The sequence below is a fragment of the Macaca thibetana genome, chromosome 18 (assembly GCF_024542745.1).
Source record: "Macaca thibetana thibetana isolate TM-01 chromosome 18, ASM2454274v1, whole genome shotgun sequence".
NCBI classification, from domain to species: domain Eukaryota; kingdom Metazoa; phylum Chordata; class Mammalia; order Primates; family Cercopithecidae; genus Macaca; species Macaca thibetana.
Window position 1 is genome coordinate 10,491,585 of NC_065595.1, and position 24,490 is coordinate 10,516,074.

The 24,490-nt window shown below is 38.5% G+C and overlaps 1 protein-coding gene across 1 annotated transcript in view; it reads right to left on the reverse strand.

The window, feature by feature from the left end:
* DOK6 (docking protein 6) overlaps nucleotides 1–11,760 on the reverse strand; it is a 437,100-nt gene extending 425,340 nt beyond the window's left edge. Inside the window, exon 1 of the mRNA XM_050767818.1 lies at nucleotides 11,338–11,760. Within this exon, the coding sequence (XP_050623775.1) occupies nucleotides 11,338–11,403 (66 nt within the window). The 5' untranslated portion in view covers nucleotides 11,404–11,760. The remainder of the gene's footprint in view (nucleotides 1–11,337) is intronic.
* Between the last annotated feature and the right edge of the window lie 12,730 nt (nucleotides 11,761–24,490).

The window sequence follows — 24,490 nt, forward strand, 5'->3', positions numbered from 1 at the left end:
GATGATTTTAAAATATTTTAAAACTTAACTGAATCACTTCCAATAATGCTGTTTTATCAGTTATATGTATTAGTTGCAAGCAACAGAAGCTGACACTTGCTGATTTAGACAGAAAGGCATTTATTAAAGTTTTTATTGTTTCAAAATAGGAATAGAGGACTGGAGAACCAGGTTCAAGACTAAGCAACCATAAATATTCTCTAAAGTTACTAAAGTGGCTTAATGAGTGTATTCACTTGAGACAACAGATGCAGTAATTTGCATTGTTTCTGCTCTTGTGTCATTACATTGATCCAATAGAAATGACTACTCTGTCGTCCTGTGAAGATTCCTCCACTGAATTGCCTCTTTTGTCACTAACTCAAAGTCGGTCCTAGGTTCCCATAATTTCTAAAAACCAGCTCATGATCTTGTGCTCTAGCTGCAAGGGAGATAAGCATTTTGGGCATTTCATCTTTTATGATGCAAGACCTTATTTACTACCTTCACCATTCATAATGTGGGAGTACTCTCCAAATATGGGAAAGAGACTCAAATTCCGGCTGAAATAAAGAAATGACAAATGGCTGATATAGACATTCATAGTGTTTATTTTTATTTTTATTTTACTTATGGAGGCATACTTTAACTTATTTATCATAGCTCTCTAGGGTTCAGGGGAAATATATGGTGATAAACAACTTGCATTAAAAATTATTCTGGTAAAATGTACTTCATTTATTCTAGAATCACTTGAGATAAAAACCAAGCCTGAAACAAATAATTCTCTTGCCCAGAAATCAATTCACGTAGAATCTCTGGGAGTGGATCTTGCCATTGCTGTTACCAAAACAAATAAAAGAGAAAAAAATAACCCTCAAAAGTAAAATAATTATTTTTCTTCACCATCGTTATGACAAGCCATAGTGCTACCATGGAGGTAGACAACTTGTTTTGAGAATATTCCAAGTCAAAATCATCACAGGTAGAGGGTCTCACAATGACGGAAACGCCATAGCCAGCTCTCCTGTCTCTCAGCGGAGTTCTGGAGGATCACATGACCTCTACCTCCACAAACAGCAATTAACCAGTGAGAAAGTTCCATTTCTGTAATTCAAGAAAGCCCGCATGCTCATGATCACAAATGCTGCACATACACAAAAAGTATGGATATTTGAAGGCATCAAAAACTACCAAAGATAAAATTGATAATTTATTCTTATAATAATTTTTAAATGAACCAAATGAGAATTCCAGACATGAAAATAAAAACATCAAAATGGATAGCAATGAATAGTTTTAACAGTAGATTATTTGCAGCTGAATAGAAAATTAGCAAACTGAAAGAAATGCAAGAACAATTATTTATCTTGAAGATTTGAGAGGGAAACAGATGAAAGAGTAAAAGCATAAAGACACTTTGAGATATGGTAGTAATTACTTGCCATATCTCTGCTTTCTTACATATGAGTAAGGACAAAGAGAAAGAATGGACAGAATTGATACTTGAAGAGGTAATGGTGGAGAATGTTTCAAAACTGATGAATGATATCAAGCCATAGAATCAAGAAGCCCTATAAACCTCAAGAAAGATGAACGGAATGAAAACTATATTTCTACATGTCATAACAAAACTCCTGAAAACCAAAGATAAAGAACATATTAAAAGCAGACAGAAGAAAAGAGACTAATCATTTTCAAAAGGCAAAAATAAGACTGCCAGATGGATTCTCAATGCAAACAATGGTAGGTGAAAGATTCCTTTTTCCCAAGAGCTAGAAAAACAAAATACTTCTGTGGCAATGGTTCTCCAACCTGGCTAGCCTGTAGAATCACCCAGTACCTTTCCTAGATACTGAAACTCACTTCTGGTTGGCTCCTTGCCAACAGTCCTATTTCACTACAATCTATTCTATGCCCCAGCCTCAGGGGTTTTGTTAATTTGACAATGAACATTTAACCCCTCTTGTAAAACCCATCAGCAATTTCCCAGCTTCTTAGAACTCTACAAGCACTCTTATTCTGGATCTTTTCTCATTACTCCACACTCATCTCATCTAGACACATATTGTTACCTGGATATGTTGTGTCTTATGCATAGAACTTTTAACAAACCCTTCTTAATTCACGACTTGTCAGCTTTCTGGTCACCTTCTCTAAAAACCACAAGGGTACCTACTATCTGCTTGGACTCGAGAGGTATGGGCTATATACTGCTTCAATTTTCTCTCTCCCCATCCATTCGGCTATGCCCTATCTCTTCAAGTAGGAAACAAGGACAAAAGAAAAGAACATAAAACATAAACCTCATAGATACCAGGAGCAAGGTGTTGCAAGGTAGCAGCTGTCTTTCACAGCCATGAGCCCACGTTTATGAAGAATACAAAACTGACTCTGAGCTACTGGTTTTTTAAAATATAGTCTCATTCACTGAATCTCCCATTGGGAAAATCATGATTGCATTGTTCAGAACTCAGTGAGTCTTAAATTAAGTACAATTTAAATAGCCGTGGTATCTTAATTACTTAGATGAGAATACACAAATTAGACAATTGAAATCTTTTAAGAGCATCCACATTGCTGGTAGAAGCATCAGTCATGTATCAAGACAGCCTGGAAAGCATGATCCAGAAGTCCTCAGAAAGGATTAACTCAAATTCACTGCATTGTTTATGAAGTGAATTTCTGTATGTCAAGGAAATTTTTTGTTGTATTCCTTCTGTGTTCACATTATAAAGCATTATAGACTGTCAGGAAATGAGGGTTACATAAAAGATTTAATAGATAATTAACTTTGTATTTCAGAGGTCTTTGCACGAACAACAGTGTAGTTAGCAGTTTAGAGGAGTCTAACGTGTTACATATTTTCTCTATTTCCTAAAAAAATTATCATTTTATGGCAACAATTATCAACTCTGGTGTCACATTAAAAACACTTGAGGGAACTTTAAGGCAAACCCACACTCAACTCCAGGCCGGCCAATTCAGTGAGGAGAGCCCAGGCCGAAGGATCAAGCTCTGCAGGTCACTCCTATATGCAGTTGTCATTGAGAGTGATTTTTTTTTTAATAAAGGGATAGGTAATATAGATAATATAGATATAGATAAAGGGATAGGTAATATAGATAATTATCTGCTCAGGAAAGATAGCAATTCCATATGTATGGGTAGTAACATGCCATTTGGAAATACATACATATTCTACTGAATATATACATATTCAATATATAACACATTATATATGTATATATGTGTGTACATATATACATACAGACATAAACATGCTAAAGGGTAGTGAGTAATCAGAAAAAAGCAATTCCATATTTACAATGGAAAAATCATTAGGAAAAAAGTACTACACACGTTTCTACATGTGTATTAGTCTATTCTCATGCTACTGTAAGAACATACCAGAGACTGGGTAATTTATAAAGGACAGAGGTTTAATTGACTCACAGTTCTGCACGGCTGGGGAGGCCTCAGGGAACCTACAATCATGGTGGAAGGCACCTCTTCACAGGGCGGCAGGAAAGAGAATGAGTACCCAGTGAAGGGGGAAGCCCCTTATAAAACCATCAGATCTTGTGAGGACTCACTATCTCAAGAACAGCATGGGAGAAACCACTCCCATGATTCAATGACCTCCCACCAGGTCCCTCCCATGGCACGTGGGGATTATGGGAGCTACAATTCAAGACGAGATTTTGGCTGGGACACAGCCAAAGCATATCAACATGTAATACATTTTATATATAAATGTACACATTTGAATAAGAGATTAGCATACAGGCAGCTTAAAAAATTAATAGTTGTTAAATAAAGGAACATAATTTAAATACATCTATTTTGATTTAAGCCCCTTTAAAGCAACAAGCAACAAAAATAAACAAACAAAATAATCCAGCCTCTTGAGTTGAGATCATGCTGTGGTGGAGTACTGTCAATGCTTGGGCATTTAGCTAACGCTGTCATACTATATGGTGCATGACTATGTCACCACATACTACCTTTTGATTTGTCGGATCCCCATTAATCTGCATAGTTTTTATATTTAGGTTTTCTTTAAATGAACTCACCTTTCAGTAAGCTGATTTAAACATAATCTTTTATAAAGCTATGTTAAATAAAATATAATCTTCCATAAATAAAGGTAATGCTAAAATAAATATATTTAACTATTTAAATAACTTTTAAAGTCCTACCCAGACACTGTCAGCTAAATTTTGAAAGGTGCTCTATTTTTTTTTCTAAAAGGAGAGGTTAGTGAATTTGTGTTTGGTATCAATGAAAATGAAATTGTATCAATTCAGTGTGGCCTGGACAAGTATCTACTTAGTACTTACTTATTGTGACATAAATTATTTCACTAAATAGCATTTTTATCTGCAATCTTAATAACTTAGCATTGAGTAAAGTGAATGATCATATCAGCTTTACACCAAGATACCAAAGAAAGCACGTTGACTTTGAAGGGTACACATGACTGTGTTGAACTTGTCTATATATACTCCAAAGTGGTAGCTGTTGTATAGTAGCTATTATACTGAACTTGAAGCTATAAACCTAGGTTTGTATATACAAACACACAAACCCAAGCTGTATCTCAGTAACTCCAGCTGATTTTCCTTTTGCATTCTAGTTTATGTACAGAATGGGGGTTAAAAATAGAATATACATTTAAAATCCTACCGTAAGAATTATATAATATGTGTGATAAGTCTTTACAAGCTGTAAAATGCACAATACATACAAAATGTAGTGAGATTATGTTACCATTATGAAGTCTCAAACTAAGCATTAATATGTCTTTGCTCCCAGTAATTTTACTGTTAAGCCAAAAATAAAAATTAAACAAGAATTGTTGCAAATAATTCAGGAAAATGGCAGACAAAATATTTTGCCCATGTTGAAAGGTTACAACCATCACTAATCATTGCAAATACCATGCAAACAGTAGTTTTATTAATTTCTGCTCTTGCTTATAGCAAAATATCATTTCTTATTCTATCCAGTTTGACTGACAGGTGCAATATTCTCATTTTCTCATTGAGTAATAATGTAACAATATAAAAATGAATTACTTAGAGGATAATACTACTCTGTATCTTAAAATAAATCTAATGAGGATTTATGTAGAAAGTTAATGAAAATGTTCCCTATCTACAATTTGTGGGCTCTGTGGACAAAGTTACAAGACCTTGAAGAAAAACAGAAAATACTGTGACTAAAGTGAGGCACAAGCAATAAAACTGAGGCTAAAGAAATTATAGTATGGTCCCTTTTAATTATTTGATCTTATTTGATAGAAATTATGTCTTCCTCAAAACCAGCACTGCACTTAAAAATGTGTGAAATCTAGAGATTATCTGTAAATGGTGGGACTACAGATAACTGTAATTTTGTTTGTATTGCATGTCTTTTATCTTCTACAGTTTCTAAAATTGATATAAATAGAAACAGTCCAAAGATACAAATACTGAATTGTCCTACTCAACAGTATCTACATGGTTTATGATCCAAACAGGGCAATGCTAACTAATTAAAATACTTCAAAACGATGACATTTATGTCAAATATATATGCTTCATAGTAAACTATTTTTTTTTCTAGATGGAGTTTCGTTCTTGTTGCCCAGACTGGAGTGCAGTGGCGTAATCTCAGGTCACTGCAACCTCCACCTCTTGGGTTCAAGCAATTCTCCTGCCTCAGCCTCCTGAGTAGCTGGAATTACAGGCGCCGGCCTCCGTGCCCCGCTAATTTTTGTATTTTCAGTAGAGACGAGGTTTCACAATGTTGGCCAGGCTGCTCTCGAACTCCTGACCTCAGGTGATCTGCCAGCCTCGGCCTCCCAAAGTGTTGGGATTACAGGCATGAGCCACTGCACCTGGCCTAAACTAATTTTGTATTCTGTATTCTATTGTATAGTGATCCAAAATATTCACCATTATTGTGCATGTTTGAAAGACATTTAAGGAAACTGGGAATGTAGATCGTACAAAGATACTTGACCACTGTAGCACTTCCCTGCTCACTGTTAATTTCAGTCATTTGAAAGATCTCTTTAAGTATTATTATCTTTGTTTTCTAAGAAAAGGAATGTCACTTTTAAAGTTCACCTTGCCAGCAGTCATCTGTAAATCTATCAAGATAAAAACTGAGACGTGAATCTTGATAACTCTCTCTTATTACCAGCCTCTCCCAAGGCCTTATATGGGCATAATAATTTAATAGCAAAATCCAGCCATAATGTCCGTATTTGGTTTTTACTGTAAAAATTACCTTAATTTTCACTGTCTTTGGCTTAATTTTAAAAATTCAAAGAACATCAGACATGTTCATATGCAGATAGAGGCATGTTTTTAAAAGGAAAAAAAATTGCCAATAGAGATAGTAGTTTCTAAGCATACATCAGATGTCATACACACAAACTGGCAGCTGAAGATAACGTAAAATATAGGAATTGGGTAGAAGATACTTAAGATCTTTTCTTACTGGAAAATTCTAAGAACTAGCATTATTTGCAGGAATATATATATAGATACAGAAATAAGTGGCAAATGTACACACAGTGTAAAGAATATGCATAATTGTCACATGAATAAAAATCTAGAATCAAATAGAGAGTTCAAATAATTGAAATTGTCACATGCTAAATTAGTATTTAATGAGAAATGATAACTATACAAATGATAAATAAACACAGATATCACAGATCCATTTCAGAAAACAATGTCCAGGATTCACAATATTCTAGACAAGTAAAGATTCAAACATATTCATTATAATTTCTGCACTGTAAATCCATAGATTGGGAATTCATATATGAAGTAATGATTCTGAAAGTTCTTCAGAACTTTGAAATGGTCAGAATGACTTAAGTTATTTATATGTTTTATCTTAAATATATTTATGCATCTAATTCTTGGCAAATTGGTAATGCATGCCATATGAGATATAATCTCTCTTTAAAAACTAGTTTTTACAGACTTGGAGACCAAAGAAATTGTAAAGTGGCCTAAAGGACAAAATATACAAATGTACATATGCACATTTCTATTTATTTTATTGTATTAGTTATTTTGAGACAGAGTTTCGCTTTGCCACCCAGGCTGGAACGCAGAGACACGATCTCGGCTCACAGCAACTTCCACCTCCCAGGTTCAAGCAATTCTCGTGCCTCAGCCTCCTGAGTAGCTGGGACTACAGGTACACATCACCAGACCCCACTGACTTTTTGTAATTTTTAGTAGAGACAGGGTTTCACCATGTTGCCTCAGCCTCCCAAAATGCTAGGATTACAGGCTTGAGCCACCGTGTCCAGCCATTTGTATTTATTTTAATGAGTGAGCTTCTATAAAAGGGTAAATTTTCATCAATCTGTCTCATGAACAAATATTCTGAGGAAAGCTGTTGTGAGAGGAAAGGAAAACTCACAGTGTTTACAGAAAGGAGATCAATTATCCTTAAGCCAGGAATGGAGTTGTCCTGAGGTTTTAATCAAGAAGGGAGAAAGGGCAAGAGGTAGGTGAATCCACAATAAGTTGTTAAAACAAAAGAAAAATATGCAAAAACTGAAATTCTCAATAGGTGCTCAGCTCATAAAGTTAGTGCTCTTCAAAACCCCAAATCTGTTCCTCCACATTTCCCTGCTTCTCCTACAGCGAAGTTGGTGCAAAGTGACAATGCCTGGTCCGATGTACTCTGAGCAGCAATGATGCAGGGGTTATTTCTTATAAATAATTCAGGCTTAACACAGTATGACTCTGTAATACACACACAAACACCAGTGTATACTGCCTCTCAAACTGTGGACACTCCAGGATAATTTGATCACGTGTTGAGTGTGTACCTGAATATACATACACACACACACCACCCTATCCTGAGACACTCCTTCAGAACCCACACATATCAATACCAACCTCTCACCTGAGTTTGAGTAAGAAATATAAAATGTCTGTAGAAGACACTATTTTGCCTGCATACAATGTGTCTGTGAATAGTCATGTTGATGTATTTGAATGAATTTCTTGAAAAAAAATGATGTGAGGTCTGTGTCTAAAATAAGTCAAGGTATAGCAGTCTAAAATTTGTACAGTGATGTTGATGACAATGACTGTGATGATGGTGATGATGGTGGTGATGATGATGATAATGGTATCATTCCACAATGCTGCATCTATTTTTGATAACTTTAGGGTCAATACATAAACTGTTGGATTATTAATGCTTTCAGTGATTGAGTTCTTAGTTTGGCTGCAAACCAAAAACCGACTGGATATTTTGCTATATATGCCTTGCTTACTAAACTTTACTTCTTTGCCCAAACAGTGGGTAAGGGACTGGACTCAAAAGGTTGCTAGCTTCCCCAGTGAGACACAGGGCAAGGGCCCTTTTGACCTCGTAAAACTGGAAGCCCCTCTGAAAGGGCTGACTTGCTACCTAGAGGACAAGAAATGCCTTACAGCCCTCATTCAAAATTGCACTAATCTGTGAGGAGCAAAGTGCACATTAGAACATTTCATCATAACTTATGTTTCATGTCAGTAATTATCTCTGATGCAATTGGCCTCATATCCAGGCCTTTTTTTCCTCCATTAGAATATCACAGACTTCGATTTTTGAAAGAATGAGTCCTATCCATAATAAATCAAATATCTATGCATGTTTAATTAAAATTATTTATATTTTGAAATTTAGTTTTGGACATAAATCATACGAACTCATCTTATCCTTAGAGTTAAAAAATATGTTACTTGGAAAAGTTCATACTTTCGAGTCCATAAAATTAGGAATAAGTATTATTAACTATGCAAAGGAAATATTAATGTTTGGATAATTTCAATTTTTATGATTTGGGGTATGACTCTTTAAGGCACACAGTATTTGCTTAGAGTTTTACTCTCTTATGGGACTCACTTAACTTAGTAAGGTCACAGAACCAGCCATGTGAAGTTCTGCCATTTAAATTCACTCTTCTGCATATTAGAATATTCTGAATAGAAAAGCATCTGACTTAAAAAAAAGTTCCCAAAATAGTCAAGGTGAATTTAGTATTTTGATTTAATTTAAAACAAAACTGTTTCAATATCTAACTTTGAAGTTTACGTTTCTCAGGTAGAAATGGAGGATAAAAGCAATTAATTTTTATATAAACACACTTTCATTGTTTTCTATGAAGGTTGCACTTTACAAAGGCAAAGCTCTAAACAGTGAACACAGCAAAAGAGGCTTTGTAAGTGTAAATATACGTTTGCACACATCGGTAGGCAGAAATTGTGTTCAAGATGACATTTCAAACGCCGTGAATGCCAGTTACCCAAAAAGCATTCAATGCACTTTCCTTGGACCGTGTGTTATAATTGGGTTACATACTCAGTTTTTATTGTGTGAAATCCTGGCAGGCTTGGATGGGGTGGGGGGGAATCCTATAGACTCCAGGGCCAAGTGCGCAGGAAGGGGATACTCAGGCTACATTCTTCAGTCTCATTTTCACATGCAGGTGACTCTGTGAACGCAGACACACATCTTGTGTGGGACTTAACTCATTCATTAGTTATATATAGTGTGAAGCATCACACACAATCTCGATTTCAAGAAGAACAAAGGCCGAGAAAAATAAACAAGCATCGTGTCGTAAAGCAAAGGGCTTCAAAGGTCAAGCTAAGAAGATGACTCCCTTCCACCTCCATCTCTGCACCTCCCTTGGCTGACAGCTGTGTGGTGACAGACTTGAGCATTGCGTCCCGGCTGCGAGGAACAACCAGACTCCTGGAGAACCGCAGCTTTTTCTGTGGGTTCGTCCTTATATCCCTGGGAAAGAATGAGGCGCTTTCTCCTACCCAAGAAAAGCCCTTGAAACCTGGCCGAGGATCTGACTCTGGCGCCTGCTCTCTTTCGCCTTGGTGGGGCTCACGGCAGCGCACGTTGGCTCCAGGCTGGAGGAAGGGGGGCGTTGCTGTCGCACTCGCTCTTGCAGCCTCCCAGTCTACTACAGAACTGCTGAAGTTCCAGAATGGGCCCCTGTTGTCCTTGGGGTACAGTCTGCATCTTTAATGCGAAACCCAGCAGAGGCAGCACCAAGAGTCAAGTCGGCCTTCGCCGTCCGTCCTCCTGTCCCCAACACCTGGCGCCGCCAACTCCCGACAAAGCGACTCCTGGTGCTTGGTGCTCTGCCCTCTTTCAGGGATTCTACTGTACCTTTCTTCTATTCTCTAACACTACTCTTCTTTTGCTTTCGTTTTTACACAGAAATTAGAAAAGTTCTCCCCTCTTTTTCCCCTTCCCCAAGTTGGAGGATTCTTCCAGCCATCAGGGAACACAGGGAAGGTTCTAGCTCAAGAGAAGGTTCTTCTCTTTTGCCCCGGGATGCAGGAGCCTGGTAGAACTGGAACTTGGAGGACAGTGAGGCAGACACAACCAGAGTCCGGAGCACGGGCACTTTCTTTCCCAGACGAGTTTCCCCTCGCTCTTCCGGACCACCCCACCCGGGTCAGCCTCCCAGGGCACCCCACCTCGCGCGCTCCCTGGGGACCTCCTGCCCGTCCCTCCATCCTCCCCCTCGCGTCCCAAGTCTAGGCCGCTCCCGTCCAGGTGCCCGCCCCTCCTGTCCCGCTGCCTCCCGTTGAGTCCCTCCTACCGCCTCGTCTGGTCACTAGAATAGTTTTGAACCCTTGGGTTCTACACTGTTTCCCTCCCAAGCCAGGCAGCGTATCTCTCAAGAAGTAGAGAAAGGTCTCCATCAACTTTGCCGTTACAGAGCAGTGTCCACCGGCGGGCGCGGGGCACACACCTGCCTGCACGCGGGCGCGGGTCCCCGGGTCGGGGAGCACTCGCGGGGCGCGGGAGCCGCCCTCCGCCACGGCGAAGACGCCCTAAACTCGCTCGCTACAGCCGGCAGGGATGCGCGGCGCTGGGAGGGCATAAAACGGGAATTTCGAATTGAGCTTGGGAAGCGGGGACCAGAAAATGGTGATTCTAAACACACGCGAGCTTCTCCACACAGCAGTTCCACCCGAAAGGCGCACACTTTTGAGAACAGACCATCGTGGATAGCACCGCACAGAAACCTCCTCCAAGGCACGTTCCTCGTTGGAACTGACAACCCCTTTCGTCTACTGACTTCCCCGCACGGTCGAAGACAGCCCGGTGCACTCGAGGATGGGGACTCAGGCGCTCCCGGAGCCCGCAGGTCCGTCTGCAGAACCCCCCCGGCAGGTGCGGGCCCCCACCTGGCCAAGCAACAGGGCCGGGTCCCTCTCTGCCCAGTACCCGCACGGGTCACCTCTCCCTGCCCCCCAGGCAGCCAGCCGGGCCGAACGAGCGCAGGGGAAGGAGCAAGCCGAGCGAACCACTCACCCCTAGCTTCCTGCTGCGGATTTTCACGTAGCCCTGCTTGACTATGTCGTTAAAGTTGGAGGCCATGGCCAGCGCGATCGGGCTCCTGCGCTCCGCGATCCGCTCTCCAGAGTCGAGAGCCGCCGTCCGCCGCCGGGTCTGCGCGGGTCTCGCATCCAGCCGGCCGCCGCCAGCAGCAGCGCCGCCGCCCGCTCCTCCCCGAGCTCCCGCCGGTGGGGACGCGGGGTCGCCTGCAGGGCCGCCGCGGACGGGGAAGGGGGCCCGGCGCCGTGAGCCACACCAGCCCTCCGCGTTCCGGCGCTCACCTTCGCCCCCCGCCGCGAGCCCCGCGCCGCGGCCCGCGCAGCCGCCAGCTGCGGGCGCCCCCACCGCGCCGCCGCCCCCGGCAGCACCCACGGGCTGGCGCCTCGCTCGGCGGCGCACAGCTGGCCGGAGCGCACCACCGCGGCTCCCCGGCGCGGGGGGAGGGGGCGGGCCGGGGGGGCGGGCTGATGCGCCGGCCCCGCTCCCTCCCCCTGGTCCGCGGGATGGCTGGGCTCGGAGACGCTCGCAAGAAGCGCTCCATCCCTCTCCGCGCGGGCGGGAGCGCCTCCGCCGCCGCGCGCCCCGGGCCCGCTCCCCACCCGGCTCCCCACCCGGCTTCCCGGTCCCTCAGCGCTCTCCGGGCGCGAGATTCCTAAGGACACGGCGCCTCATTCCCGGGCTCTAAATCTCCACTCGCAAGCTGGGCACCGGGGAAAGGGCGGTGGGGACACTTCCAACGTGCAAGGCCAGTGGGAGCGAGACACTTGTTTATTTCATCGGCCTTGTTTACAGTACATTTTTATTCCCAAGCACACGCGGTCGTTCCAGGTCTTTGCCCCGTTAGGAAGTGTAAATCAATCGACGCCAAACCCTTCCTGGTGCACACAAAGAGACCAATCGTGCGCATGTGTCTAATCCTCCCGCAGCCTAGAAACAGGCAAGCGGGCGAGGCAGCCGGGCGCCGACGTCCTCTGCTGAAGGAGTGGAGAAGACCGACCCGAATGGTTGATTTATGCATGCGTTTTCGTTAACTAGGGCTAAAAGTGGCTCCTGGCTCTTCTGGGAAAATGGAGAATGTGGTTGTTATCAATGGATGCCAATGACTTCTTGAAATGCTCAACTTGCACAAACAAAAAATGAAGAACTTTCTCCCCTTAATGTAGAAACACATGGTATTTTAAAAGTAGGTTTTCCATTATTGTAAAGACATTTTAATTTTTAAGATTATATTTTTGTGAAAGATTCGAGGAAAAAGAGGGATAATGAATTTTGACTGGAGGCAATATATGGATTTTTACTATAGGCTAGAACATTTAGTATTTACTTGCTAAGGATGTTTCTAATTAGTAAAATGTATAAAGGTTGACAATTTTTAAGGTGACTCCTGCAAGAGTTATATTTAATCAAAAGATGGTGTTTATTACAGTGAGCAGTATTTTTCCAGATTCTCATTTAAAATTTCCCACCCCTATTTGAAACACAATAATACTAAGAAAGGAAGGAAACTGAACTTGAATGGGGTTGAGGGGGGAATGTAAAAACTTGAAGAACAAGGTAGCATGTCCCTCACTCCAACCAGACAGCATCCATGGGAGATTTTTGGCTCATACATAGCAGAAGTCTCCATCTAGAGCCCATGTAAACCAATGGAAATTCTTATTTGCTTTAACAGCACGCTATTCCTATTCATTTATTAATGTGGGCTAGCTGGGTTTTGTTTTTGTTTTTTTAAATAAAAAAACTTCCCACCGTGCAAAGTACCAGATGCTGGGACAGATCAGATACTAAGAATAACACGGTAAAATCCTTTCTGCTGTCACTCTGGAATGGGCCCAAACTCTTACCTTCCCAGATAATTTGCATAAACTCCCTGGAATGGGCTCAAGCTCTGACCTTCTCAGAAAATGTGCATAAACTCTCTGATAACTCCTTGTAATTCTTTCCTCTGAATACCTGGCACAGCTTGTCTATTCCACCCACTTTTTACTATTTCATACACTGCATGGCCATTTTTTTAAAAATATAAAGACTGCTTTAGGTTTGTAAATGCTTTAAATAAGTTATTTTCTTCAGCCCTCTTTGCAACCACATATGTTAAATGAAGAATACTTGGCAGTTACTAGATGAAATCGACGCTCAGAGACATTCAGTTGCAGAGCCACAGGTTTCAAGATTGGTTTGAGGTCTACAATGATTTCTATGACCACAGACTCCTTCTCCTATTTATATAATCATCTGTTTTCACAAGTCAGTTGTCAGTTATCAGTTCTTTGAAGTCAGGGATTAGTTTTGTCTCAGCAACAATCTTAGTGCTGACATAACAGTCAGGTGTGATCACTGATCATGGCTTTTAATGATTATGTATGTGATTACTGTGCCGACACTCATGTTTATCAACGTCTTTGTAACACCCTAGCATGATTTCAGTATTCTCATTTATCTTTTATTTTTAAATGGGTGTTACAGCAATTTTTATGTATGCGTGTCCCTCTCTTTATGATCTTTATTTGCCTCTTGAAAGCCCTAGATTATCTGTCATGTAAATTTTCCCAATTCGGGATCTGGTTGCATAGCCTCAATTAAATATGTTCACCCAAGTCCCACATTTCCTACTAATGTGACTTAGAAACTTACTTGCATTCTCCTTTTTTAACAAAATAATAAAAGATGCTGTGTATATTCTACTGAATTGTACCAAAGGAACAAAACATCTAGCTGTTCCATTGATTGGAAGGTTAAAGTGTTGTCAACACTCATCTGTACATTATAAAATCATAAAATATAAATTCTATGAAATTGTAGAATTATCAAATTCTCCACCAACCTTCCAACTAGTGGTTTTTGTGTCACTGATGATCATTGCTTACATACATTACTTCATTAGGGATTGCAAAGTTGTGATTTTCTAATTTAACTTTATTCTTGAGTTTATGAGTATATACCCTCTTCTAAAAAAGAAACAAATAAACAAAAATACTTTCCCTCACAAATTAGAGAATTCCCCTGAAACAGACACTCTATAAGAAAGGCAGGCTTGATTCTTAACCATTATCATCCATGTTTTAGAAATCTTGAATGGGTTCTAGCAAACTCGAAATGAATCCCTGCTGCTTTTGGAATATCATTTCCAAAACTGTAGTTTTGTATATTTGATGTATTTCAGTGCATCACAGTCATCATTCTTTTTGGTGTTTGAACTATCCCATCTTAGATGAGAAGGAGCTGCTTCCATAGACATTTTTGCATTTTGAACAGGTAGCCATGAACTTTACTGGCCTGGCTGTGATCAATAGCAAGGTATCCCATGCTTATCTAATACATTTCCAACTGCAGACCTGGAATTCATTATTTCTTTTGGAACCTTAATTTGTTTTCAGTGAAATTCATTTCCCATAATTTGGTTGCTAGTGGTGTTTTTTGCTACTAGTTTTATGCTTTTCAGTTATAAAGCAAGGAAACTTTAATTTCAGAAATATATATTAAAAGAAAAAAACTCACTTTCAAAGTATATTTTCAATTCAAATTAATGTTGACATATTCCATATTTTAGGATTATTTTTCCTTTGAGACACTCACTATATAGTGTGAAATATTTACAAGTTTCCAAAGTCAGATATATCAAATAAGGCACATTGAGAGAGATAGCTCTCATTTCTTTCCCTTCCTCTCTTTGTAAGAAATTGGATTTTGGTTTGCCCTTTTATTTATTTTTAGTTTTTTTTAAATATAAGGAAAGACATATATGGGTACCTATTTTTGTCTTACAGAAAAAAAAAGGCGGCCAGGTGCGGTGGCTCACGCCTGTAATCCCAGCACTTTGAGCGGCTGAGGCAGGCAGATCACAAGGTCAGGAGATCGAGACCATGGTGAAACTCAGTTTCTACTAAAAATACAAAAAATTAGCCGGGCTTGTTGGCGGGCGCCTGTACTCCCAGCTACTCAGGAGGCTGAGGCAGGAGAATGGCGGGAACCCGGGAGGCGGAGCTTGCAGTGAGCTGAGATTGCGTCACTGCACTCCAGCCTGGGCGACAGAGCGAGACTCCACCTCAAAAAACCAAAACAAAAAAAAAGCGTGCAATTCAACATTTTATTACTCCAGTAGGCAGCCTCTAAATTGGGCCGTAAGACTTGATATCTGGCCCTGTATAATTCCTCTTTCTCAGTGTGGGATGGACTTTCCCCTCCCCCCCCCGCCCAGCTTCTAATGAATATAGCAGAAGTGATGGGGTGTTCTCCCTGAATTAAGTTATAAAAAGACTGTGGCTTCTTACATGCTGGGTCGTCTCTATTGGATTGCTTACCCTGGAGGAAGCCAGCTACCACAATATGAGCAATCCTATGGAGAGGCCCATGCAAATGAGCTTGGAGGGTGTCCATCTGAGGCTTTCCAAAAGCCATGCGAGTAAACTCAGAAACAGATCCGCCCAGTCACTTTAGATGGCCACACCCTGGCAGTCACTGAGAGAGCCTGAGCCAAGACCAACCAGCTAGGCTGCTCCTACTTGTTTTTCAACAAAGGAAACTTTAGTTATTTGTAAGTTAATAACTAAAATAGACTTTGGTATATGGAAGTAGGGTGTTGTCTTAATGGAAAAAAAAAAACCTAAAATTTGAGAATGATTTTGGAATTTATGAGTGGCCTTGAGAAGAGTATTAGTAAAGACGGAAAGCATCTTCAACGTGCTGTTTGTAGCATTTTGAACTTTGAGGGCACTGAGTAAGCTCACACAACAAAGTGAAGAAAACATGATTGAAAATTGAAAGGAGTATTCTGGTTATTTAGTGGTAGGAAACTTAGTGGTTCCTTGCAGCTATGTGGAAACTAGAAAATGCATGTAATAAACTCCCTGATCTAGATAAGAAAATCTCCATCCAAAGTATTTGAAGTGCAACTGTTTCTTCTTTCCATTTAGTACATTTTTGTTTGTTTGTTTAGACGGAATCTCACTCTGTCATCCAGGCTGGAGAGTGCAGTAGCAAGGTCCTGGCTCACTGCAACCTCCGCCTCACAGGCTCAAGTGATTCTCCTGTCTCAGCCTCCTGAGTAGCTGGGACTACAGGTATGTGCCACCACACACTCGGCTAATTTTTGTATTTTTAGTAGAGACAGAGTTTCACCATGTTAGCCAGGCTGTTCTGCAACTCCTGGCCTCAGGTGATCTGTCCATGTCAGCCTCAGTGGCCTCCCAAAGTGCTGAGATTACAGGCATGAGTCACTGTGCCTGGCCCCACTTAGTACAAATTGAAAGGAGAGAGATACACTGAGGGAAGGACTGTTGAAAAGAAGGGAGCCAACAACTGATGGTTTCGAATATTCTCACCTTCTTCAGACCAGAATGCTCAAATTAATAAATGGAAGCTGAACAAAAATCTCATCCTGGGCACTGACTGCCATGAATATTTAGTGTAAAGATAATGTCAAGGATGTGACAATAAAATATATTGTTTAAGATTTCAGAAAATCAATTATTTCATGGCCACACTCTTGGCTTTATCTTTACCCCACATTGTCATGGCACTGCTCTTGATTTGATCTAATAAAGAGAGTCACAGGAAACCCACAACATTCTTGAAAGATTTATTATGCTGAAGCATTGCCAGACAAAGATAATCTACAACGAGGAGAAGCACGTGGATTCCCGATATTCTACTAACAAGAAGCAGGCTGAGAGAATAGGTCAGGTGCAGAGACATGCTACATTAAATAAATAAATAAATAAATAAATATTACTCAGAGGGAGGAACCAAGAGCCTAGAAGGGAGAGCAAAAACCTTGGAGGATTATACCCTCACCCTGAGAACTAGTCCGGAACTTCCAGCATTTCTCCATCTGGATTTCAGAATTATCATGGACCAGTAATTGTTTTCCTTCTGTTTTCTCCCTTTTTGAACAGGAATGTGTATAGTGGCTGTATTATGCTTGTCCCACCATTGTTGGATACATGGTAGGCAGATGACTTGTCTCTTTAGTTTCAAATGTTTGAAAAAAAGATCTACAGTTGAAAAACTGTGCCCAAGGCATTACACTTGAGAAGCTTCATTTCTGTTTCATATAACAAAATTTTGTACTTTGAGTTCAGACTGTAGTGAGTGAGAATCTGAAGGTCTTGAAAGGGGTTGGCATATTTTGCACATGAGGAACATGAAGCATTGAGGGTCAGGGAGCAGCCTGTGGGAGGCAGCTTTTAAGATGGGTCTACAACCTCCCGTCTCCTTACAATCACCTCTTTGCGTGTGGCTTGGACTACTGAATAAATTCTCAGTCTGGCAGAAGTGATAGGATGTCATTTTCAAGAATAAGTTATCAAAAGCATGCGAGCGTATTCCCTAGGTATGTCTTGCTCTCTCCTTTTTTCCTTTCGTTTGCAAAATGAATATGCTCCTTCCTTATGAATGTCATCTAAAAGTATTACTTAGTTCATGTTTCTAATTCAAAATACTGGAAACCTACAAACATACTCTAGATCTTTTCTGGCACTCATTTTTAAGGAATTATGCTTTTTGAAAATCTATTTTAGGGATGTTTAGTTTACTGGGCGAGAGACTGAGTTAGGATACCCTTGGCATCCGTTTTCCCTTGTACCATGAGGTAATGAAAGATACAACTTCTGAGTATGCCTTTTCAGACTTCCTGAAATTTACCTCCTCAGGTCCCTCACCCACAAATATCTTGATCTTCTCATAATGACAGATTCCTGTCCGGGTTCATTTTTATTCTAATGTCTAACAGTTTTCTCCTCAATGTGGGACTTCATATTTCAGAGTGCTAATCCTCAAGCAACTCCCATACACTTGCACCTCTACCTATAGTCTCCACACAACCACTTGAAGTTTGGGACATCTGAAGCCCAATCTTTTAAACTACATATTTTTTTAAATTAATTGTTCTCAGATTGGTCTACTTATTCCTTTAGTCTAAGTAGGAAATCTTCCTCTAGAAAGTGTATCACTGGAGATATATATATATACACACACACACACACATACACACACACACACACACACACACATATATATATATACACATATATACATATATATATATATATATATATATATAAAAATTCTTAGGGCAGTAATAGATTGTTCTTCTCCTCTAGTTTCTCCTATACAACTACTTATCCCCCGAGATCCTTGTTGCTGTTGGTGATTAGCCATACCCACCCTGATTTTAGCTTCTGTGGCATATCTTGTCACTTAGTTAAATTAAGAAGTTCTATCGATGTTTTTCCTTTTCTATCCCAGTTGCTGTCTTTGTTTATTTGACAGAATTTAAGATATTCAAATTATTTTGCTACCCACCCCAACACCATCTTACAGAGCACCCACTTCTATCTTTATAAGATATTGTATTTATGATTGAAGATTTTTATATAAATATTTAACCCACTTACTTAAACTTATTTGAGGGAAAACCGACATGACTACATTTCTGTTAATGTTTACACTTCTTGAATAGATCTTTATTTATTTAATATGAATAGCCCATATATTGTCTACTAAAAATAAATATGTATTTGCTTTTGTTTTTGTACCTTCTATTCAGCTGAATAGAATAGTCAATTTTTATTATAGAACCACATATTTTAGTCATTTATGATAATTACAATGTGGATTTCATATGCTTATAATGGTGGTTAACATCTGTCAATGCAAGTTCATTTCCCATCCCAATGTATGTATTATAATTGTTCTTTTCAAAATTTGTGATACCAAAGTTTTAGTTTATAAATCTCTCCCATACTTCCCACACTTCCATTTCCCATTGGACTTGCTTGCAATTATATGATTATTTTTCACTAAAATTTGAGTAAATGCATATACTTCAAATTTTGTATTTTCCTATTTAGATTATGACTCTGCTTCCTCTTTCCATAAATCATACTACTTGGTAATATATTGCAGTTTTTTAAAATATGCATCATGTTTACATATTTCTTTTAAATTTATTCTTTGGCACATTTTTCGCGGTCATAAATAATATTGTTTCCTTTATTAAACTTTATCACTGATGATAATATTGGATTATTGGAAATGCTCTTATAGAAGTCTCATGGAAAGCTCTTACTATTTAGAATTGATTTTTAATTGATTTTCTTGCATTTTTTGTTAAAATAAAAATAATTTTATCTCCTGTTCAGTATTTTTACTATAATATTTTTTATTTTTTTATTTGCAATGGATATAACTTCTGGAACAATGTGAAGTAACAGCTGCTAATGCAGTCATTCAATAACATTTTTGCTAAAGAATTTGAGGAGTGATTAAGGATTAAAATGTTAACTCTTCAGATAAAATACTTCTTTTCAAGTCTTATTTTGTAAAGTACTTGTTAACCAAAATGTTTATTGAATTTTACCAAATGTGGGCCGACCGCGGTGGCTCATGCCTGTAATCCCAGCACTTTGGGAGGCCAAGGCAGGTGGATCACGAGGTCAGGAGGTCGAGACCATCCTGGCTAATATGGTGAAACCCCTCTCTGCTAAAAATACAAAAAATTAGCCGGGCGTGGTGGCGGCGCCTGTCATCCCAGCTACTCGAGAGGCTGAGGCAGGAGAATGGCAGGAACCCAGGAGGCGGGCCTTGCAGTGAGCTGAGATGGCGCCACTGCACTCCAGCCTGGGCAAGAGCAAGACTCCATTTCAAAAAAAAAAAAAAAAAAAAAAAAAAAGTACTAAATGTGTCTTTTGTATCTGTGAAAATCATAATATAATTTGTATCTTAAATTTGATAAACTAAGTACATTAATGTATTTATTTGTGTTGGCCATCTTCAATTCCTAAAATACAATTTGGTTAATCAAGATTAATAAGTAATGTATTCAATTTGATGGGATAAGTTACCTGTGATTAATGTAATTATAGTTGCCATGTAGTTAGTGTTCTGTGTATTTTGTAAAAAGGAAATAGCAAATGGCATTCCTTTTTCTATATTCAGAAATATTTTAAATAAAAAATGATCTGGTCTTTAGAAGTTGGACAAAATTTTTGGCCCCATATATTTGACAAGTTAATTCTTTTATTGCTTTTAACTCATCTGAATTCAATGAGTCTTCCAAGTGTACAAAAATTTTTCTCTGCTAATTTTAGTGATTTATGTAATACAGAATCACAAATATCTTTAGGATTTTAAAATTAATTATTTCATGTTATATACAGAATTTTAAATATCTCTTTGATGTTTACAGTGGTAGTCTCATTTCTAAAATTTTGTATTCCCTTTCTTCTTTCTTTTGATTTCTTTTGATTAGGTTTACTTTTTCTCGTTAATCAACTCATATTTTTATTATTTAATTGTATTTTTTCATTTATCTTTTACATATACACACCACTGTCCAAAATGTTTTATAAAATGTATAACTAGTTTCCTGCTAGGTCTTTTCTTAGATACAGCCCCACTTCCTAGAGTCAAACACATTTTAACACAGGGGTCCCCAACCCCTGGGCCATGGACATCACACACACAACATCTCTCTCCTACTTCCTTCAAATATTATTTCTTTCACTCTCTTTATTGCCACTATTGTTTCACTGTGTATTATAGCCTTAATTGCATTTACTCAAAATTTATATATTGAAGCCCTCATTCATGGTACCATAAAATGTGACTGTATTTAAAAACGGAGTCAAGTTAAAAATGAGGTATTGGTGGGGAGAGGGGATCTAATTGAGTATGTCTGTTGTCCTCAGAAGAAGAGGAAGTTTGGAGATAGACAGGTAGAGGTAGAAGATGATGAGAAGATACGGGGAGAAGATGTCCGTCTACCAGCTGTGGAGAGAGACCTCAGAAGAACCTAACCCTGCTGATTCTTTGCTCTCAAGACTTCTAGCGTTCAGCGCATAAGAAAATAAATTTCTGTTGTTTGAGCCACCCAGTCTTTGGTACTTTTATATGGTGGCCCTAGCAAACTAATACACTATGCTACCTAAAATATTTTATGGCTGCAGAGGCCTTCACGTATTTCTTTAAATTTATTTCTTGATATTTAAATGTGATGTATTACTGCCAATATAAGTAATGTTTTTGAAATATTTTCATTTTACTATATAGAAATACAGTTGATTTTATATATTGACTTTGCTATATTCACTTATTAGACCTAGTAGTTGATTTGCAAATTATTTTGAGTTTTCTACATATACAGTGATGTCATCTCTGAATAAAAATAGTTTTACTTCTTCCTGCTCTGGTTAGGGTCTATTTAAAGTTTAATGGAATTGGTAAGATTGGATGTTCTCGCCTGTTCACTTACTTTGGGGAAATCTAATATTACATTAATTAAGATATTAACTTCATAAATAACTTTGTTATGCAAAAATTTCTATTGCTGGTTTTTGGGTAGATTTTATATGAATAGAGGTTGAATTTTATCCAATGGCAAATGTTTTGAGGAGGAGACAGTGTTCGAAGCACTTGCAAGTCTCCAGTTGGTTACTTAGGCCCCATGTCATTCCAAAAATTCCACTTGGTTTCTCATTTCCATACCTATGGACCACCAATGGGAGTAACCTAAAAATTCTCGGTCTCCACTTAGAGCAATATAGCCAAATGTTCTTAGAATAGAAATGACTGCTTACACATGATGTCACCACTTTCACTATGGCTTTAAACACTTCCCCATCTGCTGTGTTTTCAAAGACCTGATGGATCTTTGACTCCTAAAAAACAATAAGACTATGAGGAAGTTGCATGCTACTTTTCAGAAATTTTTGACGTCACCTTTTAAACCATGCTACATAACTTCAGAATTCAACACATTTCTTTAGAGGGGAAATTGTTCGAGTCCCTTCACCTGTCCAATTTTGTCAGTATCAGATAATTTTTCTTATTTATTTTATGTGCTTTTTAGAAATATGTTATTGTAGGCCAGGTGTGGTGTCTCACGCCTGTGGTCCAGCAGTTTGGGAGGCCAAGGCAGGTGGATGGCCAGAGCACAGGAGTTCAAGACCAGTCTGGGTAACATGGTAAAACCCAGTCTCTGCAAAAAATACAAAATTAGCCAGGCATAGTGGCATGAGCCTATAATCTCAGCTACTCAGGAGGCCGAGGTGGGAAAATCTCTTGAGCCCACTAAGTCGAGGCTGCAGTGAGCCAGGATCCCAGCCCTGCACTCCAGTCTAGGTGACAGAACTCTGTCTCAAAAAGAAAAGAAATATATATATATACACACATATATATATATATATTCACATACACACATACATACACACACACACACACACACACACACACATATATAGTATAAAAGAGTCTTCCTTTTCATCGTTTTCTAGAGAGGTTATGATATTCCTGGAACTTAACTTATGCTAGAGTAATTGGTAAATTCATAATAGATTTTTTGGCTTACACTATGAAAATGCAACTAATAAAAAATCTCTATTTTTAAAAAATAAAGTTTTCATATGTGGACAAGTACTTAAGTGGTGAAGGTTCAACAATTAATTTTTTAAATTGAGTTTATATTTTCCTTATGTCCATCTTGTTTCAAGAAAGTTAAATTGAACTCTTTAAAACTTAATTTCTGTTTATTTTTCTTAGATTTCAATAGATTTTGCATACATATTTAACTGCACTGTTATTTACTGCATCCAGATTTATGAATGTTATAGCTTCATCATATATTATGCCTTTTAAAGTCATTTAATAGCCTTTATACCTTTTGGTGCTCTTACCCTTCAAATATATACTCTTCCTGCTCCTTTGTTATGTTTGTTATATGTCTCTTTTCCAAACTTTTTATTTTCATTATTTTAAGTGTGTTTATTTCAAACAAGTTTTATACTTTAACCCAACTTGACATTTTTTGACTTATGAGATAATTTAATTCACAGAATTCATTTAATTCACAATTATAATAACTATGCTAGATTTTATTCCTTTCATATATATTTTTATTATTTATTGAACTGTTTTTCACTTTTTTCAGTGTTTGTTGCACTGACATGTTTTTTAGTTATTCATTTTTCTTCATTAATTTACAACGTCAAATGTAATTTTCTGTTATAGAAATAAATCTTTTTTCTTGCCTCTTAGGCAAACATATATGATTAATCTACTGGACGCACTAATTAACTCCCCAAGCAAAACCATTTCCCCCACCAAGATACTCTATTTTTCCTTAATTCCCAAAGAAATAATTTTAGAATAGTTTTATTTTCACTTTCTCTTTTTTCCTACCCCCAATAGAGATTTAGAATGTGGTTATTTCTCTTATCTATTCCTTTCCCCCAACTATAAGTTATTTTTTTTCCGAGATGAATTTTTTCATAATTTGTCCCTTAACTGACACTGTATGACAAATTTCCAGGCCCTTTTCCTACATTTTAATATGATATATTTATATATATACACACATATTTATATATATACACACACACGCCCACACACACACACATATACATACATATCTTAAGGTACTCAACATATTTTTCTCTAAGTTTTATGTTCCTGTATTGTAGGTATTTGGGTGTTGCCTGTGGTCTTCTGTGTCTATTTTTGAACAGAGTCTGTCCTGAAATGGGTGTGTGACTGACAGACTTTGGATTTTTGCATCCTCTTTAAACATCTTTCTCCCTGAAAATTGAATAACTTGTTGATTACAGTGTAGATTCCTGGGTTTCAGTACTATATCTCGGTGATTTGTATATGTTATTTCGTTGTCCTCAATCTACAGTGTGCAGGTAAAAAATGCAATGTTGATTGACTTTTCCTTAGTATGTAACTTTTTCTTTCTGTTTTGTATCTTGTAAATTTTTCCTTCATCCTTTAATTTCAGAAATATACCAACAGAGCCTTGTGTGCTTTCTAATTAAGATGCTCGGGAACTTAACAGTTTTGTTTTATTAGTAATATTATAGAAATACTTTCTATTATTTGTATTATTTCTTCAATTTTTGCTGCTCATACGTATATTATCCTATGTCTTTTTCTGGAATTTTTATTGTATCCAGAACGCTTTTCGTTGTTTCCCCTTATTATTTTTTCTGTCTCCTTATGTCTTTGACTCTCTTCCCTGAGACATTTCTTGCACCTGATCTTTCAGATCATACGCTCAGATGTCAATAGTAATTCTGCTCTTTTAATTCATATTCTAAACATGTAATTGGGAAATTCTGTATATATCTCTTGA